Raw genomic sequence first — 27,657 nt, forward strand, 5'->3', positions numbered from 1 at the left:
CTCGCCTGGCCCCGCCCCCTCCACATCCTCTCCGGCAGCCCCTGGACTCCAAGGCCGGCTGGTCACTGGATCCTCCCTGAGTGGTCTTCCCTGGATCGCTGCCCCTCAAACCTGAGGAACCGTGGCTCTTGGGGCTGTGTCCGGGCGCCCACCGTCGGACCTGGCGTGAATGTAGGTGCGCCCTCCCCTCGCCTCCCTCCAGACCCTTGCGCCCACCCCCCACGCCCAAGGAGGTCAACCTTTTTTTTTCTTAAAACGATTTTTACTTCTTTTAACTCAGAAACGTCACAATCTAAGAGGACAAGTGGGGAAGAGGAGTGGGTGATGAGGACATGGGGTGAGAGGGCTTCGATCTGCGCTGGCGGAGACCTGGCCGCCGAACACCCCTCTCCTGTCCCCCTCTCCGCAACGCTGCGGGCAGGCGGGTGTGTGCCCAGGGGGCGCCCTTAGGGGCACTTCCGCTCCACGCACTGCTTCCCGCCCTCCTCGTATTCCTGCTTGGAGATCCACATCTGCTGGAAAGTGCCCTGGGAGGAGGGGGTGACACAGTGGTCAAGGCAGTTCTGGGGGGCGGGGAGGGGCCGCCCCACACCCCACCGCACGCCACGGAAGCCTTTCCTCCTTCTGGCCTGGCCCCTCTGGGTCTCACCCTCCCTTGCCCGCTTGGTCCCTCTTTCTGTATTGGGGGGAATACAGACAGCATCAGTCAATCAAGGGTTCATTCATTCACCAGGGTTCACTGAGCACCTGTCTGCCCTGAGCCAGGCACTGTTCCTGAGCTGAGTGGTGGCTCTTACCGCCTAGGCTAGCCCCCCACCCAACAACTCTCTACACACGCCATACATCCCTCTGTCCTGCATCCTGGCCCCACTCCATCAGGGGACAGGCACACACTCAAGTGGCCCTCATTCCCAAGAAAAATCTTTCCTCCTCCCTCACCATTCTGAAACCACATAACTACTGTAACACCCTCTACTGAAGCCTGCTCTTTGAGGGGTCCTACACAGGGCATTTCATCCTGTTCCTTCTCTTGGATGATGGTTCTGCCTTCACCTGAAAGTTAGTGTCTGTCCCTGGCTTCTGTTTCTGTTTCTCTTCTCAGTTCAGAGAACCCACTTCCTGGGCTGGCTCATTCACCCCCAGTCCTACTCAATCTCTTGTTCCAGGCAAATACCCAGCTGTCTCTTAGACACAGGCCCCTAAGTGTTCCTCTGGATCCTAAACTCAATAGGTCCATAACTGAGTTAGCCATCTTCCCCCAGGCCCTGCCTAAACCGGCTTCTTTGATCCGTCCCGCTCTCTATGCCTGTGACGTCAAAGCAGTGGCCATCTCAATGGTGGCTGGCCATCTCAATGTGCTTCATCCAAATTGAGATATGATCTATGGGGAAAGCATACACTGGATTTATTTATTTTGGTACTGGATGTCAAACCCAGGGCCTTGCTTATGCTAGACAAGCACTCTACCCCTGAGCTGCATCCCCAGCCCTTCTTATTTTGAGATAGGGTCTCACTAAGGTGACCAGGCTGGTCTTGAAATTTTGATCCTCCTCCTTAGGTTTCCCCAGTAACTGGCATTACAGTCATGTGCCACCATACCGGGCCTATATGCTGATGCCGATTTTTTTTTTTTTTTTTTTGTACGAGATTGAACCCAGGGGTGCTTAACCACTGAGCCACATTCCTGGCCCTTTTTTAGTTTTGTTTTTGTTTTTTCAGTGCTGGGGATTGAACCCAGGGCCTTGTGCTTACAAGGCAAGCACTCTACCAACTGAGCTATCTCCTCAGCCCATTCCTGGCCCTTTTTATGTTTTTTATTTAGAGACAGATTCTCGCTGAGTTGCTAAGTGCCTTGCCAAGTTGCTGAGGCTGGCTTTGAACTTGTGATCCTCCTGCCTTAGCCTGCCAAGTCACTGCAATTATAGGCATGTGCTACCGCACCCAGCTATTTGCTGGATTTTGATGACTAAGTATAGCATGTAAAGAATGTGAAATATCTCACTAAGAACTTTTTATATTGGTCACACATTGCAATAGTAATATTTTAGATGTATTGGATTAAATAAAGTATGTTCTTCAAAATTAATTTTACCTTTTTTTTTTTGGTACCAGGAATTGAACCCAGTGGTGCTTAACCCATGAACCACATCTCTAGCCCTTTTTAATATTTTTATTTAGAGACAGGGTCTCACTGGGTTGCTTTAGAATCTTGCTAAATTGCTGAGGCTGGCTTTGAACTTGTAACCTCCTGCCTCGACCTCCCAAGTCAGTGGGATTCCAGGTGTGCACCACTGCACCTGGGTCTGGCAGAAATTTTTAAATATGTGTCTTACATTGTGCTCCTCTTGGTTAGGGCTGACCTAGCCTCTACCTAAGCTAGCATCTGGGTCTTGTTCTTGACCTTGTCTCTTTCTTTCTTTCTTTCTTTTTTTTTTTTTAATATATTTTTAGTTGTCAATGGACCTTTATTTATTTATATGTGGTGCTGAGAATCGAACCCAGTGCCTCACACATGCTAGGCAAGGGCTCTACCACTGAGCCCCAACCCCAGCCCCAGATCTTGTCTCTTTCTTTTCTGTTTGCATGCAAGCGGTGTCCACATGCTGTCCATGTACCTTTTGAAAAGCTTCCAGTGTGTACTCACTGATCCCCATGCCTCTGCTGTGCCCAGGTGGAGTGGAGATGGTAGCAGCTCTGTCCCTGCCTCCTCCTTCTCCTCCTTCTTTCTTTCTTTTTTCTTTTTTGCAATACCAGGAGTTGAACCCAGGGCACTGCACCTGCTAGGCAAGCGCTCTGCCACTGAGCTACATCCCAGCCTCCTGTCCCTGCCTTCAGCCTGGCCTCGTGTGACCCACTCCCAACTCTCACGAGGGACCATGCAGGCTTCCTAAAACCCAGATTGGGCTGCCTCTGCCTTTGGCCCTGCATCTGATCATTCCCATAGTCAATACCATGGTTTTCTCTTTGCCTTCCATGTTCATACTCTTCTCATCTCAGTTTATAATCCTGGATCCCACCTGGCTCAGATCCTCTCTTCATACTTTGTGGTGACCCTCTGTTGAATAGTCTTGGCTCTTGGGCTGGGGCTGGGGCTCAGTGGTAGGGTACTTGCTTAGCATGTGTGAGGCACTGAGTTCGATTCTCAGCACCACATACAAATAAATAAAGGTTCATCAACAACTAATAAAAATATTTTTTTAAAGAAAGTCTTGGCTGGGGCTGGGGATATAGCTCAGCTGGTAGAGTGCTTGCCTTGCAAGCACAAGGCCCTGGGTTCAATCCCCAGAACCGTAAAAAAAAAAAAAAAAAAGTCTTGGCTGTAGACTGTCACTGTCAGGAAGACAGGGACTCTCAGGCTGTCTGTCCACTTGAAACACAGAGGAGGCCTTCAGAAACTGTGTGGCTGACAGGTGCCAACCCTGAGCTAAGTTCCAGCTGCCAGCCAGCCTCTGATGTTCTGACCCTCCTTTCTGTCTCCTTGGAGGTCTCTCCTTCTAGGGGATGTCCTTTCCTCTGGTGGCCCTGCCATCCCCTCTATGTAGGGATGCATTTTGCACCCCGCCTCCCGACTTGTGCCTACCCCAGCAGCTGATCCAGACTAAACTCACCACCTCCTCTTCTCCATCCTCACTCTCCCCACGACCCACCCTGCTGTTCCCACTCCACGAGTCCAGAGACCATGGAAAGAGGCTTCTCACAAGGTCTCCTCGATTCCAGCTCACACACTGGTCATAAAGACCCATGCCTGACAGTCTTCTCAGAGGGGCGGGTCGTCAACACATCACTCCTTTGCCCTAAGCCTCCAGCACAGACCCTCTGCTCACTGAAGACAACCCATCTCCAGCTTCCTGTCTTTCTGCTCCCTGGTTTGTGACCTGATGAAGCATTCAGGCTTCTGGGGGCACTGCTGTTTCTCAAAAGTAAATGTTAAATGGGTGAACGAGGATGCTGGCAAGGCAGTGGGACATGCCCCGGTGTCCCCTTCCCGCTCACCAGTGAGGCCAAAATGGAGCCCCCAATCCAGGGGCTGAACTTGCGCTCCATGGTGCTATTGCTGGCGATGAGCTTCAGACGCATGCTCTGTGGGGAGAAAGGGGCTGGGGGAAGCAGACATCGAGGTTCTGGGAAGGGATAGGGCTTGGGAGGTGGGAAGAAGCCACGGGAGCAGTAGGTGTGCTCTGATGGCTGGAACACTCAGTGTTTGGGAAGGAAGATGGGCTTGGTTCTGAAGGGAGCGGAGTCCAGGGCCCTCGGTAAGGGGTGAACTCCTACCGGTGGGGTCTTCTGGGAAAGCTCTCGATTGAGCCTGTCAGTGAAGCCCTGAAGCAGCGTGTTCCCACCAGTGACAATGACACTGCCATACAGGCCCTGAGAGCAGAGAGGAGGAGTGAGCCTACAGGGAACCACCCCACCCTGCCTCCCCAGGACTCCTGGACCCCTTCGCTCAGCCTCAGGCTGCTCACCGGACGAATGTCGATGTCGCACATGCCGATGCTGGTGGTGACCACATGGCCCACGCCTAACATGGTATTCCCTGACAGGCCCTGTGGACAAAGGTGACCTGGGCTCTGGGCCCTTTGCCCCCTCTCCCCGACCCCTGTGATCTTTCCCAGCCTCCTCCACACCCTAGGGCTTAAGGACTCCAGCCAGCCCCCATCCCAAATCAGTACCCACCACCCAGCCAGACCTTGACGTTGGAGGGATCGAACAGGCCTTCGGGGATGCGGAGTCGCTCGGCACCGTAGTCCGTGTTGTAGCCATTGGGCATCTCGTAATGGACTGTGGGCATCTGCGCAGCCACCCTGCCCGGGAAGGATCAAGACTCTGCCTGGGGTGCTCACACAGGACCCCAGAGAAGAAGCACCATAGGTTCCCCGAGTCCCAGTTCTGCCCTTTCCCTCCCCAGCACTGAGCCCCACTCACTGCTCATCATAGGGGGAGTCTGAGACCTGCAGCACTGAGGCCTGGAAGTCCTGAATCACCTCCTGAGAATTAAGAAAGGGTGAGGGCGTGGCCTCCCTCCTGAGCACCACACCCCACCCCACCTGTGGGGCTTCTGTCCCTCCCCACTGCCCAAGGCAGGGGGCCAGGAGCTGGGGAGGGAAGCTGTTTTGGGGCCCCTCTCTAGTGCCTCACATTGCACATGTAGTTATGCCAGGACTTGGAGACTTGGGGTAGCTTCTCCTTCTTTTTCCAGTTTGGGGGAGCGCCTTCCCGCACGGGCTCCTGTGGGGGCACAGCCTCTGAGCATCCCTCCCTAGCCAGTGCTGCCCACCCGCTGACACACCTGCCTCCCCAGCACTCGCCAGCTCTGCAGCTAACTGGCACTGGGGGCTTCATTGCCCCAAAGAGGGATATCTCATCCTTCCTTTACAGAGAGGAGAGGGAACTTGGAGAACCTGTTCCCCTTTGTGCCATCCACACCTGGAGTAGGTGATTGAAAAGGCCCAATCAGGGAAAGCTAAGGGCATGTGGGGAAGGCCTTTTCCAGGGCCACATCCCATGTGGGGCCTAGAGAAGCCCTCTGCATGCAGGGTCATTGAACCCTTCTTCCTTTGTTCCATTTTCTTTACAGGACAGGAAAGTAGGGTCCAGAGAGCTTCAATACCATGCTTGGGATCACACAGCTCTTACATGGCAGAGGAAGGCCTATTTGGGCCCCAGAACCCACCACACTGGCTCTCACACATGCTGCTGCCAGCTGATTGCATGACCTTGACCATATCCCTCAGTCTGTCTGGATCTTTGATGCCTTGATTGAAAAATGAAGAACTGGACCTATGATCTTCTGGGGGTCCTGCAGCTCTCTGGTCTGCTATATCATGGGTTGGTGGGCTGACAGGTACCCAGGACTCTACGGTGGCAGCTCTGGACTCCCCAGAGTTCCCACCTTGGCTGCGATCATGTAAGGGGGGATGATGTCAATAGCCATTTCCTGGAAGAGTTCCCGGCACTGCATGGAGATGAAGTCCCCTGCCAGGGGCGACTTGACAATGCCTGAAAGAGGAGGTAGTGTCAGGACCTGGCCCTCTCAAAGCACCCCTGGCCCCTGCGGAGGCCCCACCTTGCTGCAGGACGTAGCCATCATGCACTGGAATGGCTGTGGTATGGGTGGCCCCACTGTCCAGCACAAGTCCTGTGGAACGTCCATTTGCAAAGCTGACGCAGGATGGGTCCGTCAAAGAGACAGCTGTAGCAAGTGGGGGGGGCTGGTCTCTGGGTCTGGCCTGGTTCCCCACTCTTTCCTGGGGTCCATCCCACCTCCAGTCTGTAAGACTCTCCATTTGGTTTACATCCCATCTCCTGGAGATAGGGTCCCTGTCCTGCCAGAGCTTAGCACAGGGTTCTGTACAAAGCAGATGCTGAAAAAATGGGAAGGAACAGCCTCAGAGTCACGTAACCCTCCTCCTCTGCCCAGTGCCAGCTCCTGCTTTCTCTGCTCAGCCTGATCCATGGAATGGGGAAGGGCCTCATCTGGACTCCCAAGGTCCTTGGCACTCAGCCCATGGGTCTTCTGTGCCACTGCGGCTAAGGGAGGAGTCAGGCTGTTCGGGACCCTGATCTCCTGAGAATCAGGCCTAGACACCCCGCCCTGTCCCTCCACCCAGCAGAGCAGCTCAGCCCAGAGGATACGCGGTGAGCACAGCAGTCTTGCATAAGAAGAAGGCAGGAATGTTGTACTGCTCGAACATCAGCTCTGTCAGCTTCTCCCGCTTGGCCCGCGTGTTCCACTGCAGAGACAGTGCAGGAGGGGAGGAGTCGGGAGGGACCCACACTCACACACACACTGGCACATACTTACATATATACTCACACACTCACATACACATACATGCAGACGTACACTTACACACACAACGTGTACTAGGGGACAGAGGTCACATTGTGGGAATGATAGAGAATTTTAAAGCTGAGGAAAACAAAATTCAAAGAGGAAGGTGACACAGAAAACTCTCAGAACAGAGCTAGGCCTGGAGTCACGGTCCCCTGAGGCCTGGTTCGTGCTCTTCATTCTTACATTACACACCTCCGGTTCCTCCCAGGCCCCAGGTCCTCCCTTTCCCACTGGAATCAGCCAGAGGCAAGAAAGCTGGGGAAGAGGATTTCTGGGTAATCATGGGAATTGCATACAAACATCTAACCTGATAGCCTCCCAAGATCCCAGCGAGACTCTAATAAAGGGGCAATTTTAAAAGATTTAAACCCACAGAAGTCAAGAAGCATAGGAAAAGCAATACCACCAGGGAAATGCAAATCAAACATTCTTAGCCAGTAGGGAAATGCAAATCAAAAGCATAATGAGATACCACTTTGTGTGCACTAGAGTGGTAATAATAATTAAAAAACAGAAAATAGCAAGTGCTGACAAGGATGTGAAGAAATTGCAACTCCCCTACACGGCTGGTCAGAATGTAAAGTGGTTCAGTCACTGTCATTTGTTCCTCAAAAAAGTAAACATTAGGACTCAGGAAGTCCACTCCCAGTTACATACTCAAAAGAATTGAAAACAGGTACTCAAATAAATCCTTGTACATGAATATTCATAGCAGCACTCAATAGCTAAACGGTAGAAATAGTCCAAATGCCCTTCAAAGGATGAGTGGATAAATACAGAAAATACAGAAAAACAGAGTAACTGTTGTACAGAAATGGGTTCTTCTTCGAGATCATGCAAATGTTTTAACCAGATAACTGTTAAGGCTGTGCAACACTGTGGATGTATTCAACGCCACTGAATTGTTAAATTTATAAAGATTAATTTTACGTCGTATTAATCTCTGTTCTAGGATGGTTGGAGAGAGGGTGAGGGAAAATGATAGAGAGAGAAAGAGAGAGAGAGAAACGGGCTGGGGTTGTGGCTCAGTGGTAGAGCACTTGCCTAGTACGTGTGAGGCACAGGGTTTGATTCTCAGCACTGCATGTAAATAAAGGTCCATTACCAAAAAACTAAAAAAATACTTTAAAAAAGGAAGTATATTTTAAAAAGGGAGGGGGGGGGAGAGTGACAAAGTATTGGAGCTGGGAATCAGATAGGTAAGTGGTGGGGTTCTCAAGTTGACTCTTAAATCAGCAGTGGAAAAAGCCAGGAACAACCTGTGTTAAGCCACAGAATCCTGAAAGGGCTCAGGATTGGTTTCAGGTACCTCTGGAAGTAGAGATAAAAAGAAATCTAAAATAAGATTGTCTGAAGCTACTCACATAACAGACTCCTAACTTCTCTCCCCAACTCCATGTCACTGAGTTTGTAGAGAATGAAACTGCTGAACTGATGGGACACTTGACAAGCTTGGAGTGAGGGCATTGTGCCTAAGGCAGAGAATTATGTGATGCCAGGTATATTGGATGCTGAGAATACCAGCCCCATTCTCTCACTTGCTCCAAGAAAGAGGGAGCCAAACACATCTCCAAGAAGTATGCGGGGTCACATCAAAAATCTAAAGATGCAGTTTGGGGATGTAGCTCAGTGCTAGAGCATTTGCCTTACACATGAGAGGTCCTAGGTTCAATCCAGCACTCCTCCCAAATCTAAAGATGCCAATATTTGTATGGTACAGCATCTGTCTGCTGACCCCCAAAATATTCCATTCAGATCAGCCCATAGCAAAGGTCAATCAATAAGCTCCCCATTCCCCTGAACCAGAGCTTCTAATCAGATTTTTCTTTAGTGCCCCACCACTAAACAACAAACAGACAACCACGGGGTTTCAGAATCTAAGAAATGTCCCTACAATGATATAGAGACCCCCCCCCCAAAAAAAAAAAAAACATGGCAGAGAAAAAAGCAACTTGGAAAGAACAGAGATTATACAGGAAGATTCCAACAGCAAAAACAAAATCAGTACTATCCTTAGTAAAGGAACCAGGAAAAGGATCAAGGAATCAAGAACAGGATGCTTAAGCCGGGCATAGTGGTGCACACCTGTAATTCTGGTGGCTCAGGAGGCTGAGGCAGGAAGATCAAAAGCTCAAAGCCAGACTCAGAAAAAGCAAGGCACTAGACAATTTAGTGAGACCCTGTCTCTAAATAAAATACAAAATAGGGCTGGGAATGTGGCTCAATGGTCGAGTGTCCCTGAGTTCAATTCCCAGGACCAAAAAAAGAGAGAGAGAGAGGGAATAGGATGCTCAAATAGAAACATTCATGGAACAAAAAGAGAACTTGTGGAAAACATGCAGAAGAAGAAATGGAAGACTCAGAAGAAGGGTTGGAATGTAAAGCTGAGAGGAACATCTTAGAAGCTAGAAGGAAAAGGCACAGATGAAAAACAAGAGAAAAGGGTTGTGGATGTGGCTCAGTGGTAGAGTGTCTGCCTGGCATGCACGAGGCCCCGTATTCAATTCCTCAACACACACACACACACACACACACACACACACACACAAAATCAGGGGGCCAATTTAGGTCCAAAATTTAAATAACAGAATTTTTAAAAAGAGAACAGAGAAAATTAAGAAAAATAAATAAAAAAATAAATAATTTAAAATGTTTTCATTGAATTGAAAGACAAAGGTTTCCAGATTGAAGGGACATATTAAGTCCATAGAGCAATGAATGGAAACAAACAAACAAACAAAAAAAATCAGTACATATCACAGTAAAATCGTAGCACACTTGCACACTTAGGATGGGGTGAGAAATCTATAAACCTTCAGAAATAAAGAAAAAACCACACCAGAAGATCAGTAGTCAGATGGTTTCAGCCTTCTCACTGGCAACTATAGATGATGGAAGAGAATAGAAAAGTGCTTTCGAGATTCTGAAGAAAATTTTTTTCCAACCAGGAGTGTGATACCTAGCTAAGCTATCAATCCAAGATCGTACATGCAAAACCTCAAAAATTTACTTTCTCTGATTTTTCTAAGGAGTAAAATAAGAAAAAGAATCAAATATAGGAAACAGGACTTCTAACACAGGGTAGTAAAGGACCAAATCTCTTCTCTACTACAGGAAAGAAGCAAAGGGTTTCTCCAAGGGGATGGTAAAAGGAGATGCCAGATGTCAGTTCTGCCCTTGGTGTAGAGGGCTGCTAATTCAAAGTGAAATAGGTCAGTAGGTTCCTGGGGAAATTTCTTCAAGAAGATGAAATTAATAGAATATCTAATGCAATTAATGTCTTGAGAAAATATATAGATACCTAATGTATAACATAGGTCACATTATTAATAGAAAACCTAGCAAAATAAAACCCAAGACAATTTTCAGATCTAGTGCACAAAAAGTTGCACAGGAAAGAAAAAGTAATCATATTTTATTGCCTGCTCATCTCTGACTTAGGATAAAAAATAATAAAAGCATAGATCCAGAGTGTTGATCTTTTAAAAAATGTAAAAGACAATGGTACTTAAAGCAGAGAATCTGAAATATGTGTGATATAGTCTGGGGGAGGAAAGAGATAAATGTTTGTTTCCTTAGTGGGAAATTAATGGAAAATATCTAAAACTTAGGGGGGAAATGCAGCCAGGTGTGGGGGTGCATGCCTGTAAACCCAGTGACTCGGGAGACTGAGGCAGTAGGAGCTCAAGTGTGAGACCAACCTGGGCAACATAGCAAGACCCTGTCTCAAAGAAGAAAAAAAAGTGTGTGTGTGTGTGTGTGTGTGTGTGTGTACATACACATGCTTGCATACATGTGTGGGCTGGGGATAGGCATTTGCCTAGCACATGCAAAGACCTGGATTCAGTCCCCAGTACTGAAAAAAAAAATCATGCAGTAATTTAAGTGTGACATTTTGAGATACAGATAAAAATACAAAAAAAAAAAAAAAAAAAAAAAACAAACAAAAACAAAAAACAAAACAAAACAAAAAAAACCCGTAGCTTAAAAAGAGAAAAGCAGTTTAGTTGCCTTTGGAATGGGGGAAATGGAAAGAGGAGGGTAAGAACTGCAGGCTTTTATTTTAACACACTTTAAAAAGCAAATTGATTCCTCATGTGTATATGTAATGTTGACCCAAGATTTTAAGTTAAAGGGTCAAAAAAGAACTGGGGGCAGGGGTGAAGGGCAGAGTGGATAGAGCTGGAAGAAAGGAGAGAAGCCAGGGAGGAAGAAAACTGGTTGAAGATTTCAGGGTTGGAAGGAAAATCTGAAAAAGTAGGTGAAGCCACTGATAGGGGTCACTCGAAGTGAGAGGTGAATGTTGGAAAGGATGTGCTGGGGGCCCCAGAGCTGGACCTGAGTCTGTTTGAGGCACTCACCGGCGCCTCCGACATGAGCACTGGGTGCAGATTTGGCTCAGACTTGACGTGTTTGCTGTAGGTGTGATCCAGAATGGCCCGGAAACACTCCCAGTCCTCGACTTGGGGGCAGAAGACCAGTGTGGAGAGATGCAGGTGGGCAGGCAGGGGTCGGAGACAAGAAGGAAAAGAGTCTTGGGAAGAGTGAGTCCAGCTCCATCAGAAAAGCCCCCATTCCCAGGAATCTGGTGGGCCCCTGGGCTGGATCCCAGGAAGCTGCTGGAAGCTGTGAGGAGGTCCCTGGGACTTGGGCAGTTACAAAGACTGGGGAGTATGGGATGCTGTACCCCAGGTGGTGGGGGGGTGTGCTCCCTGTCTGTGTCAGGAGGTGGTGAGTAGGGGCCCCTTACTCATGCCATTCTTGAGGGGCGACATGACCTCCGCTCCATCCCGAGGCACGTGCAGGGCGTTGGTGTCAATGTGGAAGATCTTCCCTTTCTTCTCTTTCTCCCCCTCCAGCTCCAGCCCGCCCCCCTCCTCAGCGGCCAGCAGCCCCACCGTAGTGGGGAAGTCAGCCTGGGAGTGGGGAGGATAGGCAGGGAGAGAGATCACCCTCTTGTCCCTGTCCAACCCCACCCAGGGCCCTCAGCCCGCCCCTGGGTTTACTCCCACATTCCCGCTCTGCACAGTTTCGGGGGCTGGGCTGTGAGAGCTCTGAGTCCCAGGAAGCCTGAAGGGGAGTCCAGAAGCCCTAGGTTTTGGGGAGGGGGCTGAAGGGCTCACCTTGGGGCAGTCCTCCCCAGCGTACCCAGCGCGGACTGAGAAGGAGCCAATGTCAAAGACCAACGCCCCCACCTCATCTGTGCAGGGAGACAGGCGTGTGAGGGGACCTCCCCCAAACTCTCTTCCCCTGGGCAGTTTCAAGAGGAGCTCAGGGCACAGCCAGTCTCGCCACCTTCAATATCTGCTGGGAGCAGGTGGGAGCTGGGCCTGGGGTTCGGGGTCCTGGGACTGGAGGGTCAAGCTGTCAGAGTCCCTCTTCCCCAGTGGCCTTGTTCAGGCCACTCTCCCGGAGGGGAAGGAAGTGGCAGGGCGGAGGTGGGTTGTACGGTGGAGAGGTTAGGCCCGGTGCGCGCAGGGTGTCCAGAGAGACCGAAGGTAGAGGTGGCGGGAGACACAAACCTCGCGCTGATCTGCTCGAGCGCGGAGGTGACAGGCCCCAGGGTGCCCAAGGCTTGGGTCGCGCGGGTTCGGGGCACAGGGCTGCGGGCAAGGCCGCGCGGGGATGGGAGCCCGAAGCCCAAGGCTGGCTCACCTCCGCCGTAGACGCCCCCGCTCATAGTGCCCTCTGAACACCGCTCGCGGCCCGTGGGCGGCGGTGGGATCAGCACCGAGGCGGCCGGACAGCTCCCGGGATCCCGGGCGGGGCGGGGCGCGCGGCGGCCAATCGCGAGGCTGGATCCCCCGCCCCCAACGGCGCAGCGGATTGGCTGAGAGGCGAGACAATAACCCGGCCGGGGGCCGCTGCTTTAAAGGGGCAGACGCCTCCGCGGTCCGAGGCGGTGAAGGGATGAGGGAGGAGTAGATAAAACGCAGACAGGCCCTACGAAACAGGCAGCAGAGAGAAGGGTAGGAAAGAGATGGAGACCCTTTCCATCCGGAGACCAGGACTCTGTATGGTGACTGATGGGGTCCCTGCTCCTTCGGTTTAAAAAATAGGGTGGGGATGAGGGTTCCCCAAACCTGAAGAGTCATTCATCCATAGGCTCCTGAGCAAGGCTTTGTCACACTCAGGCCTGAATGAAATTACCGGGAGAGGGAGGATAGAAAGAGAGACCCACGGGGGGTGTGTCTCTGTCTCTCTTTGATTCTTTCCATCTTTGTCTTTCTGATGCCCCCTCTTTTCCTTGACCATCCCTGGAGCCTGGGCCTTACACACACACACACACACACACACACACACACACACACACACATTCGTTCACACCTAAGCACTCAGCTAATACAGTTAGCCTCCTTGCCCCATCTCTCTATTCAGACACCTGTTCTCAGGAGGCATTGATCAAGAAGTGGATTTTCCGGTAACCCCCTAGTTTCTTTGGGGCTGCTGGTCCCACCTTCAGGCAGTTTTGCTAGGGAAGGTGAAAGAGCATCTCTGACAGCCTGGTTAGTTGAGCATGTGTGTGTTGGTGTCTGTGTGTATGTGTAGACATATGCAAATATAGATACACTTGTATATTGGGACTTGTTTGGGGGTGGAGCACTGAGACTAGAGATGGCACAGGAAGAGAAAACTGTGTGACAGCCCCCTGCCCCTGAAGGTTCTTGGCTCACCAGATGCCCACTCTGGAGGAGACCTCACCTTTCCCTGCTAAAGGACAGATGGGTTGAACTGGTTCATGGATTATCTACTGGTGACAATAACATTTTACATGCCCAGGATTGATTCTGATTTCAAGTGTGGCTTTCCAGCCTGGAGGACACCAGGTATCAACAAGAGGGATAAGTTGTAGAGAATAGAGTTGACTCAGGGGCTGGGAGAATGAAATTTTCCTTAGTGACCCTTGGTCAATCATTGACCTCTCTACAGATCAAGGCTTTGATGAATTGGATGAGCCCCTTAAACTCTGGAGACCTGTTTATTTATTTATTTATTTATTTATTTTTTGGTACTGGGGATTGAACCCAGAGTTGCTTAACCACTGAACCACATTCTCAGCCCTTTTTTATGTTTTAGTTTTACACAAGGGTCCTTAGGGCCTCATGGCACTAAGTTGCTGAGGTTGGTCTCAAACTTGTGATTCTCCTGTCTCAGCCTTCCAAGCTGCTGGGATTACAGGCAGGGGCCACTGCCCCCAGTGAGACCTGCATTTCTTCATCTTTCAAAACCGTGAGAGGATCAAAGGAATGCTGAAGGGAAAGCAATTCTATTCATGGCCTGCACCTCTCCTTTTGTTGACATTTAATGATGTAGCTTCACTTCTGAAACCACCTTGCAAACTCCCATTACCCCTTCTCCCTGCCCCATTCCCCCAAAGCTTTTCAGATTTTGAAACTTTCCCAGTTAGAAGAAACCTTACCAATCATGAATTCAACCCCCACCTCCCCCACCCCTGCCCGTTTTACAAGGATTTCCCCAGATAGAGGAAGGGCTCTGTCTTGGGTCATGCAGCTCACTGGGGTCAGAGCCAGGATTAGAGCCCACGTCTCTTATCAGTCAACTGAGATATGACCTGTTTCATAACACCTCTGTGCTCCTCTGTTGTCCCCATCCATACGGTAGCTTGTGGTGAGGACTCAGTCTGACGTCAGAATCAAGTGCCTGGCTGAGAGCTGGGTACACAGGACTATTCAGTAAACATTGGGTCATAAAAATGTCCTTTAGGGTTTTTTTTAGGCTTTACTGTATTATACACATTAGAAGTCTACAATCTATCTGGTAATGAGAAGTGAATTTTCCTCTTGTCGTTGGAAGAAAAGCTATGGTCAACAAGGTATAAGACTTGATTTACCTCCCCGCCAATTTGCATTTGTCATGGGATCTAACATGACATTTGTCCCTTCATTGATTCAGCAGACATCTTTTATGCCTGGTTCGTGCCTGCAACTATCTGTCTCTGAGAATCTGGGCAGGCTTCTACAAATTAAGTTTGAGCTGAACTGGGAAATATTTCTAAGGGCACATAGATGAAAGGATGGGAAAAATTTACACAGAGAACAGCATGTGCAAAGATTTGAAGACATGAAAAATTCTGGAATATATGGAAATAGAAGCTCAATCTAGAAGAAGGGTTGGATACAAGCTGATGGTAGAGGCCAGTGTTGGGGGTGGGGGGGTGGGGAACAAAACTGGAAAATAATTAAAGAACAAATGGTTCATTCCTCCAACTCTTTCCACACCCGCCCCCCAGTGCTCCCACGGAACCCAGAGCCTCGCATGTTAGGTGTGCCCCTTCCACTGAGCCACACCCCGAGTCCCATGTGACTGTTTTCATTTAGTAAACACTTTGCGTCTGCCACATGCCAGGCATTGCTATGAATGCTTTACAAATATTAGTTCCTTTAATCTCAATAGCAACCAGATTAAGATCCCAAATTTCCAAGGACAACAGAGGCAGAGAGATTATGACTTGCCCAAGGACACTCAGCGTTAAGGCAGAGTTGAGATTTAAGCCTAGGCATGTGGAAGGTGCTGATTCTGGGGCAAATGCTGTCACGCTTTTATCCATTCCATCAATGTCCTCTAGGTGCCTAATAGGCACTGGGAATACAATGACTCAGAGGACTAGATGTAACTTTCAATTTAATGTCCATGCAGAAAGATGAATGATTAAACAATTAATTTAATAAAGGCTTCTACAGGCTGTCACATTCCAAGTCCACATTTAGGCTGGTCAAACCTGGGCATCAGATAACGACATTCAAGGTGTTGGGGTCAGGGCCAGGCTCCTCAGATCCCCATCTTGGAAATGATTTGGCATCTTGTAAGGTCTGTTCCTTGCTGGCCAAGCACTTATCCAGCCCTTGTGCCAGATAAACCAAGTGTCTTGGTTTTACAGGGAGCCCCTGTCCCAGTGTTGGTGGTGAGCGCCCAGAAATACAGCCTCATAAAGCCCGCAATGGGAATGGAGCCAGCATTGCAGTGTGACACAAAACAGTGTGGTCAGAGAAGAACATTTAAACCAAGTCCCAGAAAATGACCTGACTTTCTGGCAGACAAGGAAGTGGAGTTGGAGTGGGGGGTGGAAGGCATTCTGAATTGAGAAGGACAAGACCTGGCCTGTCCGTCATGCAGGTTTGGCTTCTTAGGGAATCAATGGGGGAACTACTGCATGGTTTCAAATATTTTGTTGATTTATTTATTTTGTAGCACTGGGGACTGAAGCCAGGCCTTCCCACAAGTTAAGCAAGCATTCTACTACTGAGCTACACCCCAGGCCTACTGCATGCTTTCGAACAAGTAAGTGATACTACCCAATTTGCAGGTGTAGAGCAATATCTCTGGCAGCTGTTTGGTAGGCTGATTAGAAAGGGACCATGCTAGAGGCCAGGAAATAGGCAAGAACTATGGTAACAGCAGTTGGCATATAGTAGAAGGAATAGATTTATGTATAAGATGTATGCACCGGTGATGATATGCTAGCCCTAAGGGGTGGGGATGTAGGTCAGTGGCTGAATGTTTGCCTACCACGCTTAAAGGCCCTGGGTTTGGTCCCCAGCACCATGACAGAAAAGAAAGGGGGAAAAAAAAAGAGGAGAGAAGAAGAAGCAATAAAAAAAAGCTAGCTAGACTGACAACAATACCTGCTCCCTTTTCTCTTTTTTTGCAGTACTGGGGAATAAACCTGGGGCTTTGCACATGCTAGGCAAGCATGTAATCACTGACCTACATCCCCAGCCCTTTTCCAAAATTTTATTTTGAGACCAGGTCTTGCTGAGTTACCCAGGTTGGCCTCAAACCTGCAATCCTCCTCCCTCAGCCTCCCAAGTAACAGATTACAGGCATGCACCACACTGCACCCAGCTCCCTTTTTTCTTTATTAATAATGTTCTAGCTGGGTATACAGGTGAAGACTATATGACCCAGCCTTCCTTGCATTTTGCTCACTTCTGTGCAGAAATCAGTGATGTCCTTAAAGAGGAAAAACTTATTCTTCCTACATGACTTCCTAATGGATGTGATTCAGATATGATGGTGGTTGCTGCCTGGGCCATGTTGGACATAGAGATGTTGAAGATCATCCTGGAGTATCTATTTTGCAGTTGTCACTGAAGTCACTGAATTTGGGGAACTCTTTGTTATTACAGCTTACCCTATATCTTAACTAACTGATCATTCTTTGGATATGGGGAGTGAGGAAGTGGGACCCTTCTGGGTGGATGGTGGTGCTGTTACCTGGTCAAAAGATTGGAGAAAAGGGTAGGGTTTGGCAGGAAGAGGTTCAGGGGAAGATGATTTAGATTAGAATACATTGAGTGTAGACTGTCTGCAAACAGCAGTGTGCAGTAAATGTTTTAACAACCCGGTCTTCAGGAAAAGGAAGTGCTGATCAGAAGCATTTTCCGATTTCCATGATGTAAATACTCTCACCAATTTCAAGTTACTACAACCAACATGAACTCACTAAGCAAGGAGTTGGGAAGAGAGGTATACAATGAGCTCCTGTGAGCTGGTATGAGCTGGCACGAGCCGACGCCAGCACGCCACTGTCCCTGAGCATCCGAATACAGACATCTGGTCCACAGTTGGACATACACCAAGTCTGAATGTAGGAAAGAGACATCTGGGCTTTGAGAGTTATGCACATTAGGGGAGAAATTCACAGAAGAGGATGAAATTATTAACGAATAACATGGCAAATGAGAAGAAAAGGCCAAAGTCAAGATCCTGGGAAAAGCAACGTTTGTAGAGTCCTTTGAGGAGGAGCGGAGCCAAGGAGAAGACTGAGAAGGATCACGTCCTGGAGCCCCAGTCTCCACATGTGATCTAGGGCTTCTGCTTCTCTGACAAGTGGGTCACCCACTGGTCATTCTCTACCTGCCTGTATTCTTGACCTCTCTCCTCTGTCCTTCCCATTATTGTCAAAACATGCTCAAGTAGTTCCCATGGAAAAGCAAATATCTTAATATCTTGTGGCTGGGGATGTAGCTCAATTGGTAGAGTGCTTGCCCAGCATGTCCGAAGACCTGGGTTCAAACCCTAGCACCGCACCCGCCCCCCAAAAAAGAACCAATTATCTGCCTCCATATTCTCTTTCCACTGCTGCCCCATCTTTCTAACAGTCCCAAAGCCTTAGCGACTTTGGTTGTCTCCACGACCTCACTGCTCACTCACCCCAAGCCCACTGCAGGTAGACCCCTAGCTAGATTCCACAATGACTGCGTGGAACCAAGTCCCCGGTGGCCTCTATGTTATCCAATCCTGTACACAGTGCAGTCCCGCTTCGTCTCTGCGGTAGTCCACCGAAGTTGCCATCCCCTTTGGGGAACACGCTTTTCTTTTGGGGTCCAGAAATCCACATTTTCCTGATTTTACTCTTAGCTCTTTGGTTTCTCCTTTGGCAGCTTGTGCTCTGTCTGACCTCTAAATGTTAGAGTTCCCCAGAGCTTGGTGACAGGCCATCTTGTCTTTTCCCTGAACCTCTTTATGACTTCATTTGCTTGAATGTGCCACTCACTTTCGGGGCTCATTTCCAACTCAGATTTCTTTGCTGAGCTCTAGACCTGCTTCTTCAGCTGCCTATTGAGCATTTTCTCCTGGCAACTCAAATCTAAAACATCCCATCCTAAAACTCTTGATCTTCTTCTCCAAATGCATCCCTTCCAAAATGTTTGGGTCTCAGTAAATGACATCTCCAAGCCGGTTGCCTACAATCCCAGTGACTCAAGAGGCTGAGACAAGAGGTTAGAAGATTTGAGGCCAGCCTCAGCAACTTAGTGAGACCCTGTCTCAAATTTTAAAAATTTAAAAAGGGGCTGGGATGTAGTTCAGTGGTAGAACACCTCTGGACTCAATCCCCAGTACTGTCAAATAAATAAATAAATAAATAAATAAATAAATAAATAAATAAAAGACATCTCCATGTCACCAGCATCATTTCATTGCCCATCTACACCCATCTCTGTGTCCATGCAGGCTGAAGAGATGCACCTGTTGTTCATGCTTATTATCCTCAGTGCTAGGACAGAGCCTGATACACCACTTGGGTTCAGTAATATTAGCCAAATGAGTTAAACCAAGGAAGCACATTAACACAGAAACCAGAGGGACAGGAAGCAGCATCAAATGCCCTAGAAAGTTTGACAGAATTGGGTTCTAGTCTCAGGCTGCTAAAATGGCTACATCCCTTTGTAGATGAGAAAGCTGAAACTTATCTATTAGGTCTCTTCCAAATTCTAATGTCTAATTGACATCCATTATCTATTGCTAATTCGTCATTGAGTTGCTTGGTGCACATACATAGAATTTATGCAGAACAAAGAATGTCACTTTTTTTCTTTAAAAACGTTGTGCTTCTGAAAGCTACTTAGGGCCTTTCACAGAGGTTAATGAATAGCATGTTTTGATTCTTTTGTTTTGAGGACGCCATGAAAGCTGTTGAATTTCCCAAAGCATTTTCACAACTCACGGGGATCTATTCCATAACAATTCAAAAAGCTTGGCAGGGCAGACGGCTTCAACACCCTCATTGAACAGATGTGGAAACTGAGGTTTATACTTACATTCTCATACCTTCCGGTAGTCCACAGTGGGGTTACATCAAGAAATCGTATGGAAGCCAGGCACGGTGGTGCACGCCTGTAATCCCAGCAGCTTGGGAGGCTGAGGCAGGAGGATCTCTCCAGTTCAAAGCCAGCCTCGGCAAAAGCGAGGCCCTAAGCAACTCAGTGAGACCCTGTCTCTTAAAAAAATACAAAACAGGGCTGGGGATGTGGCTCAGTGGGTCGAGTTCCCTGAGTTCAATCCCCGTACCAAAAAAAGAAAAGAAAAAAAGAATGAAATCATTATCAGTATAACTGCACAGTAAAGTCTTTAAGGCTTCCTGTATTTGTATCTCAACTCTGCAACCTGGGTCTGTTTCCACTACTATAAAATTGGGATACTGCTACTACTTCACAGTATTGATGTGAGGATTAAATAAAAAGCATAGAATTCAACAAATTTAAGTTGTTATTACAGTGGCATGCAGCCCTGCACAGGGTGGTCTACAAAAGCCCACTGGGCAACGCAGATAAACTGCACGGGCAAGAATTGCCTCAAAATTCGGCCCTAACCAGCTCCTGTTCAATCCAAATCGCAGCTTTTCCTCCAGCCGCCTGGTGACCGGCGGAGTACTGCTCCAGTTCGGATCTCTCTAGCCTTGCTTTCTGGAGGGGGCGGGGCCTCACCAGGGAGGGGCGTGGCTAAACAAAAACTGGGGCTTCGAGCTCCCCCTCCCGGTCTGGAACCGCCCAATTCGGGGGGGGGGGCAGGAGACCTGTCACGTGACCGGCGTTTTTTTTTTTTCCCACCCTCCCTTATGCCGGTACCACCTCTGCCAGTCCCAAAGGAGAAATCTTACTCCTTTTCCGGAAGCAAACCATTATTTTGGTCTTTTTTCCGTCTAAATAGCGTGAAGTAGTATCTTTGTTGTGAGCGAGTCAGTTTTTGTCTTCGAAGTGATGCTTTCTCTTCTGACCTCCCCCCATTAGCTAGTTGGTCTCGCCCACCCGGACCCTGGGCGCGGCGGCGACGGCCGCGTCACTGGCGGGCGGGATCCCTCCGCTCTGGGGAGAGCAGCGCTGGGCGGTTGAGTTGGGGTGACTGAGGAAATCCATCCGCGTCGCCGCCGCTGCCGCCTCCGCCGCGGAGGAAGACAGGACCTCCCGCGCTCCTCCGGCGATCCCTTCGCAGAGTCCTACCGCCACAGGTACCTCCGCTGACAAAAGGAGTGCTCATTCCCCCCAGCCCCAAATTCCCATGGGGAAATGTCCCTTCCTGTCTCTCTGATCTAGCCTCTTGGGAGCGGACGTAACTCTCCAGACCTCCCCTCCCTTCCTCTGGCCCCATCGCTTCCAAACCCGGAAGGGGAACTGGGGGACCCAGGGCCCCAATAATGCATGCGATCCCTGCACCATCAGCGGTATTTCCCTGACCCCAGACCCCATCCCAGCCCCGCCTGTCTCTTGCTCCCTTAATAATTGGGTGGCTAAATTCCGAGCTTCCTCCAGGCCCCGTCCCGCCCCCTTTCCCCACCACCACCCTCCGTCTACCCCTGGATAGCACCCCTCGTGTCCACCCATTTCGCACCCCTGCGGGCATTTGCCTTATAAAACTCCAGAATCCAGGGAGAGACAGGCAAGGCCGCGAGGCCACCCTTGCCCTCGTCTCCAGTCTACTCTCGATTTGGTCTCTGGCCGGGGCTTCTGGCCCCAAGCCCTACCCTGGAGACCTCGGTACCTTACTTCCTTTATAAGTGCTAACCCAAGCCTAGTTCTCAGGCTCCTGCCCGCCGCCCAGCTGTCTTTAGGGCAAAATGGAGGTCGTGGGGGCCAAAAGGCCAGGCCCACTGCGCTTCACAGCGCGGCATCAGCTTTCGCCTTCCAGCCGCCAGATATGGGGACCGTCCTCTGCCCCCCATTTTCGCCCGCCAGACCTGCGATGCGATGGCACCCCCATTTCTGTTTGGGGGCCTTGGCTGCTGTTATTCCCGTAACCCGGGAGCTGTCGAGGGGGCCTTGGAGGGTGCCGGGGACCGAGAACTGGGAGCGTCGTCCCCACCCCCAGCGGCTTCCTCCGGGCCTGCTTCCTTCTGCCCCAGGCCTCTGGCGTTGCCGCCCGGCCTAGGCTGCTGGCATCTGGAAGGAAGGCGCTTTGTCTGCACCTGAAGTGGGGTGGGGAAGGGGCTGTCTCCCCGGCCCCCCGCCGTTGGAGTAGCATCTCCTGGCCCCAGCGGAGAAAGCTGAACTTACAGAGGGGAAATATCTGTAGGGAAGAGGAACGCCCAGCGCCTGGGGAAGTGTGAGCTGGGTGGGGGACGCCCGGGTCGGCAGAGTGCTGTGTGCATGGCCAGATCGCACAGGTGTTGGGGGTGGGGACAGGACGTCGGGCCCTGGAGCGGTGCCAGCCAGGTCCCCGGGGTCCGGACGTCGAGCCTGGGGCTGGGCTCTTGGGGTGCCGAGGGCGGCGGGTCCGGCCGCCTGGGAGAGAGCGGCTCCGCGCCTCGGGGCCAGGGGCCTCTCTTCGGAGTCCTAATTACTTCGGAGCGGCTCCCACGGGCTTTCCGCGGGCGCGGCGGGGCGGGTGGCCTCGGCGCTGGAGGGAGCAGCGGCTCCGGGCTGCTTTCCCCGCCGCCCTCGCCCCCACCCGCTGCGGGCGGCTAATGGGGCGCAGCCGGCCGGGGGATTATCCGGGGTGAGCCGTCCCGAACCTATTAGTGCCCAATCGGCTTTCCCCAAATCCTGTAAACAGCCACCCGGGCCGGTTCAGGGGAGAGGCGGAGGCTGGGTCGGGCGGGGGCGATGGGGCCGGGGGTGGGGTCACCCACCCTACAGGTCTCTGCCGTGGATGTGGTTGCCTTGGCAACGGGGCTAGGGTGGGGGCATTTCACCAATGAGGTGCTCTCGGTCCGGGTGACGGTTGCCTAGGCAACCCCACGAACAGCCCAGCTTCCCCCTCCTGTCTCCCCCCAGCATCGAAGCTGGGGGTGTGTGTGGAGGGTGTGCGGCGTGTGGGGGTGAATTTAAAGAGGCACCGCCCCTTTTAAAATTAGGTGCTGGGAGGGCGGCGCCTGTGCGGCTGGGGCGGACGCCAGGTCTGTTTTCGAAGGGACTCCCCCCCACCCCAGTTCCTGCCGCGGGTGTCCCGCCCGGGCTGCTGTCCGAGGGAGGGGTTTCCCCTGCGCTTCCTCTTGCACTTCCCGCTCCGTTTCCGGGGGGCGGGAGGGAGATTGGGGAAGTCGCCTGCTCCTCCGCAGCGTCTCTCGGGTGCCAGAGACCCCTGTCCCTGCTCGGGGACAACACGGCCCGCCTCCCCCTGCCGAGCTTACCCCTTCCGGGCCGCGCTTCCACCCCGCCTTTGCCCCTGCTTCCCCGGCGGCCTTGAGGCCTGACGTCAGCCCTACATCCCCCAGGCCTCGGGCCAGCGGCCAGGAGCTGCCTCCCCCAGCCCCCGTCCCGCGGCCCCCAGCCGCCCCCAACCCCGCCCCACGGGCCCGGCGCCATGAGTGAGCTGGAGCAACTGAGACAGGAGGCCGAGCAGCTCCGGAACCAGATCCGGGTGAGGGCCTGGCCGATGGGGATGGGAAGACGGAGCGGGCAGGGCCGGACAGCTTGTGTGTGCTGTTGCCCACTGTCCCCGGCCCCCAATGGGCCGCCTGGGGCCTTATGGGCGGGGGGAAGGGAGGGTACCCCAATTTCTCAATGTCTCATACCCCCCACTGCCTTGTCTCCTGCTTTCTTTACTCTTCTTCCCTCTTCTCCTGCACCCATCTCCTCTCCTGCTTTTCTGGCTCTGCCATCTCTTACAGGATGCCCGGAAAGCATGTGGGGATTCAACACTGACCCAGGTGAGGTGACTCCAGGAGGAGCAAGGGTTTGCGACATACTGCTGATTGGGAGGAGGTTCTGTTGCCTGGGTATCCCTGAGCCCCTTCTTTGTCCACCTCCAGATCACAGCTGGGCTGGACCCAGTGGGAAGAATCCAGATGAGAACACGGAGGACCCTCCGTGGACACCTGGCAAAAATCTATGCCATGCACTGGGGGACAGACTCAAGGTGCATGGGTGGTTGGTTGGGGCTCTGTGCTCAGCATTCGTGTTAAGTGCTCCAGGGTGATTTTACAGTGGGCAGAGTGGCATGGGGGGCAGGCAGCCTCAAAGATTTGGTGGGGTGCAGATTGCCCATGTGTCACATTGTTTGGGAAGACTTTGACTTCCACCATCTTCAGGAAAGCAGGGCCATACTGACCAAGATTTCTGGTCTGCTACTGGGGTTTGTCTCAGAAGCACCTCCCTTCAGATGGGAGACGGGTATTGTACCTTTAGAGGAGGACTCTATACCCTGACTCGTGTGCCTCTCCCTTGCTGCTGTCCACCAGGCTGCTGGTCAGCGCCTCCCAGGATGGGAAGCTCATCATCTGGGACAGTTACACCACCAACAAGGTAGAGGTGGTGCCTGAAGCAGGGTGGGATTGGGCTGCGGACCCTGGCTGACTCTGACCCTGGATGCCGCCCCTCCTCCGTAGGTCCATGCCATCCCACTGCGCTCTTCCTGGGTCATGACCTGTGCCTACGCACCCTCAGGGAACTTTGTGGCCTGTGGGGGTTTGGACAACATCTGCTCCATCTACAGCCTCAAGACCCGCGAGGGCAATGTCAGGGTCAGCCGGGAGCTGCCTGGCCATACTGGTGAGTGGGGCCTGGCCTAGTAAAGGCGCTATTATCGGGCCAGAACCTTGCTGCTGTCCCCGAGAGACTCTACTGACTGGCCCCCTTCCTTAGGGTACCTGTCATGCTGCCGCTTCCTGGATGACAACCAAATAATCACCAGCTCTGGGGATACCACTTGGTAAGGCCCTTCAGGTCTGGGTAGTCTGGGCTAACCCACATTCCCTCCCTGGGCCATCTCAGTGCTCAGTCTGGAACACCTAGCCTCCCTTTTTGGGTGGGCTCCAAGGGGTTCCCTGTGTACCTAAAGCTGTCTGGTCTGGGTCAAGCAGGGTCTCTGGCCCGTTCCATAGATGCTATATCAGAGAGAGGTTCCTCTGGAGAGGAAGGGGAAACCAGGGAATCTGTCCTTTACTCCATCTCTGTTTCCTTCTTTCTGCCCCCATCTAGTGCCCTGTGGGACATTGAGACAGGCCAGCAGACTGTGGGTTTTGCTGGACACAGTGGGGATGTGATGTCTCTGTCACTGGCCCCCGATGGCCGCACCTTTGTGTCAGGTGCCTGTGACGCCTCCATCAAGCTGTGGGATGTGAGGGATTCCATGTGCCGACAGACCTTCATTGGTCATGAATCTGACATCAACGCTGTGGCTGTAAGTGAGGGTGAGATGGGCGGGTCCCTTCCTTCCAGGCTACTGACCCAGGCCCTGCGTCCTCACCCCCTCTGGCCTGTGTCCCACAGTTCTTCCCCAACGGCTATGCCTTCACCACGGGCTCCGACGACGCCACGTGCCGCCTGTTTGACCTGCGGGCTGACCAGGAGCTCCTCATGTATTCTCACGACAACATCATCTGTGGCATCACCTCGGTTGCCTTCTCACGCAGCGGCCGGCTGCTGCTTGCGGGCTATGACGACTTCAACTGCAACATCTGGGATGCCATGAAGGGCGACCGTGCAGGTGAGACCTGGGTTCTGGGATGGGTGGGCAGGCAGGGTGGTGCGCCACCCAGGTAGCACTCATGTCCCTCTTCCTCTCAGGTGTCCTTGCTGGCCATGACAACCGTGTGAGCTGCCTTGGGGTCACTGATGATGGTATGGCTGTGGCCACAGGCTCCTGGGACTCCTTCCTCAAGATCTGGAACTAAGTGTCCCAACCCCAGCTGGGCCCAGTTTGGGAGGGGCCCTGCCCATGCCCACACTACAGGCCGGGAGCTTTGGGGCTGGGTACACAACCGAGCTTCCCTCCCTGGACCACAGGGCCTTGGGTCCCTGCTCCCCCACCCAGGTTTGGTTCCTCCCGGGGGCCCCCACTGTGGAGATAAAGATGGGGATGAAATGGGGGAAGAGGAGGGGCAGAAAGCCCTTATCCTTTTGCTGCCCTGGGGTCAGGGCCTCACCCCTCTGGAGGGCCAGAGGCAGGAGGTGGAAACTCCAGGGGCTGGCTTTTTTAAAACTGGTTTTATTTTAATTTTTATTATATTTTCAGTTTTTCCATAAAGGAACCAATTCCAACTCTGTACCTGGTCTTCTCTCTTGCTTGTGTCTGCCTCCTTTGAATCTCTGCTGCCCAAGGGCAGACAGGCAATGGGGTATCAGGCCCAAAGCAGCAGGCCTTGGGGGAACCCAGCACAAGGCTGAAGCGCTCCTGTCCAGCAGGGCCAGAGAACTCATCAGGTACACAGCCCACCAGTACCTCCCCTGCCTGAGCTGGCTGTGCCCTCATTCCTATAGTTCTTTCCCCAAATAAAGTCGGCAGACGAAGCGGAAGGGGAGAACACACACCAAGTTTTATTGGGAGGAGGAGTATTTACAGGGGCAAGAAGAAAGGGAAGTCACACAGGGTGGAGGTAGGGCAGGGAGATGGTGGGTCCAAGGCAGACCAGGGAACACAAAATGACCCCTGCATGGCCCCAAACCCTACAGGTAGGGGGGTGGCTAAGGGCCCAGGAAGACTGGGACTAGGAAAGGACAGCAATGGGGTCTGAGTCCCTGGGCTGGGGGCTCAGGGCTTGTAAACATTGACCACTCTCAGAGGGGATGGGTTGGGAGAGGGCTCCCCCTACACTTCCTCACAGGGTTAAGGCCTCTCCAGGCTCGTGGCCCCCAGTTCAAAGTCTCTTTAGCTGGGGGGAAGGGGCAGGAAGAGACAGGAAGAGTGTCCCCCCTCCCCCTGCATTGGCTGCGGCAGGGGCAGGGTGGTTACATTCAGTCACAACAGGAGTCTCCCTCACCCCTCTAATGCCAGTGTGCGGCAAGAGGGCAGGGGGAGCTGGGGGGCCAGCAGCAGCAAGACATTTCCCCCTGGCCCATCACCCCCTTATTGCTTTAGAGAGAATATTGTCTTTTCACGGACGCTAACACTGTCAAAACCAGGGAGAACTAGGTGGAGGGGCCCTTCCACCCCGAGGCCAGCTTTATCCCCAACACTGACCCAGTTGCCACTTTGGTGCAAAAAAAAAAAAAAAAAAAAAAAAAAAATCATCACTGGGGATAGAGGGGAAAGAAACCGGGGCCACTCCCCACTTCCCCAGGGCAGGACAGAGAAGTACATTCATGGAGGGGAGTCAGCGGCAGTCTTGCCCTAATACTGCGCTCTGAGCAATGAGGTCGATGGGAGAAGTTCTGTGAGAAACCCAAGAGAGAAAACAAACTACTAAAAACCAAACGGATGGCAAGCCCAGGCAGGGGACTGACGGAGTGAGAAGTCGGTGAGCAACAGGCAAGGCAGCCTACCCCTGACCCAGGAGAGCTCCACTCTCGACCCCAGCCTTACCCAGCGTTAAAAAACAGCGTGGAGAGAAGAGGCCACTTGCTCCTCTCCCATTTGGTCAAGGGGGGGGGGGAGGGGGCAGGCGCAGAGCTGGGTGGTCCACACCCACATGGCTGGCTGCAGGTCAGGGGGCTCCCTTGGGACAGTTCCCCTCCTGCAGGCCTCAACCCCAAGCCGCCCACTCCTGGCCCTTCAAGGCCCTCCTGCCCCTCACAGGAACAAGGACTCAGTCCGTGAAGCAGCCTCCCGGGCTCCTGGAGGAACTGCTCCCCGCCTCCTCTCACAGGGGTGAGGCCAGGGCTTGGGGCCAAAGAATACATTCATGTGGCAAGGCAGGGAGCTGGGGCTTTCAGCATCACACCCAGGCTGTCCCCCGTAATGGCAGCGGTGGGGGAAGCTCCTCAGCAGGCCTGAGTCTGAGTCCCGCTGCCTGACAAGGCTGGCACTGACCGGCCCTTCCCGTCTCCCATCAGCCAGGGCACGGCGGCAGCTGGGGCTGAGGCGGCTTGTCCAATTTGTGCAACTTTACCCCAAAGCAGTGAAGCCAAGGGGTGACTTTGGCCCCCATCCCGGACACCTGTGCCACAGTCACAGCAACAGGGAGCTGTTCACAGCGGGTCCGGCAGGCGGGGCTCTGAGGGGGCCTCGCTGTGCAAACTGCTGGCACCCCAGCTTCCAGTTACCCCAGCGGCCCACCTCCTGGGGGCAGCAGGGTAAGTGCAGCCTTGGGGGCCAGGCAGACAGATCCGTGGGGCCTGTATCTTCACTGCCCCAAAATAACAGTGTGTTTTTCTTTCAGCCTCCTAACCTTTTTTTTTTTTTTTCCATTTTTCATTTTTTTAAAA

General features: G+C 52.1%; 2 protein-coding genes across 7 annotated transcripts; one reads left to right on the plus strand and one right to left on the minus strand.

The window, feature by feature from the left end:
- Window positions 1-255: 255 nt before the first annotated feature.
- On the minus strand, window positions 256-19,656 carry ACTL6B (actin like 6B). Of its 5 annotated transcripts, none has more exons than XM_079121116.1 (14): window positions 12,491-12,595; window positions 11,959-12,035; window positions 11,586-11,751; window positions 11,197-11,297; window positions 6,634-6,731; window positions 6,065-6,159; window positions 5,891-5,997; window positions 5,137-5,226; window positions 4,924-4,985; window positions 4,688-4,802; window positions 4,464-4,544; window positions 4,273-4,368; window positions 3,994-4,080; window positions 256-527 (listed from the first exon to the last, which is right to left on the minus strand). In XM_079121116.1, exons 1-14 carry the CDS (start codon window positions 12,513-12,515, stop codon window positions 447-449), a joined length of 1,281 nt encoding a protein of 426 aa, XP_078977242.1. In that variant the 5' UTR covers window positions 12,516-12,595; the 3' UTR covers window positions 256-446. The 5 variants fall into 5 exon arrangements, with proteins under 5 accessions (XP_078977242.1, XP_078977241.1, XP_078977243.1 ...); XM_079121115.1 differs by having other exon boundaries at window positions 11,197-11,369; XM_079121117.1 differs by lacking the exon at window positions 5,137-5,226 and having other exon boundaries at window positions 11,197-11,369.
- A 760-nt stretch (window positions 19,657-20,416) lies between these two features.
- GNB2 (G protein subunit beta 2) lies at window positions 20,417-25,559 on the plus strand. Of its 2 annotated transcripts, XM_079121121.1 has the most exons (11): window positions 20,417-20,585; window positions 22,428-22,469; window positions 22,788-22,933; window positions 23,184-23,222; window positions 23,325-23,431; window positions 23,754-23,817; window positions 23,901-24,063; window positions 24,157-24,223; window positions 24,493-24,694; window positions 24,784-25,000; window positions 25,081-25,559. In XM_079121121.1, exons 3-11 carry the CDS (start codon window positions 22,877-22,879, stop codon window positions 25,185-25,187), a joined length of 1,023 nt encoding a protein of 340 aa, XP_078977247.1. In that variant the 5' UTR covers window positions 20,417-20,585; window positions 22,428-22,469; window positions 22,788-22,876; the 3' UTR covers window positions 25,188-25,559. The 2 variants fall into 2 exon arrangements, with proteins under 2 accessions (XP_078977247.1, XP_078977246.1); XM_079121120.1 differs by lacking the exon at window positions 22,428-22,469.
- The last annotated feature ends 2,098 nt before the right edge of the window (window positions 25,560-27,657 follow it).

Source organism: Sciurus vulgaris (genome assembly GCF_902686455.1).
Source record: "Sciurus vulgaris genome assembly, chromosome: 18".
Taxonomy (NCBI): Eukaryota; Metazoa; Chordata; class Mammalia; order Rodentia; family Sciuridae; genus Sciurus; species Sciurus vulgaris.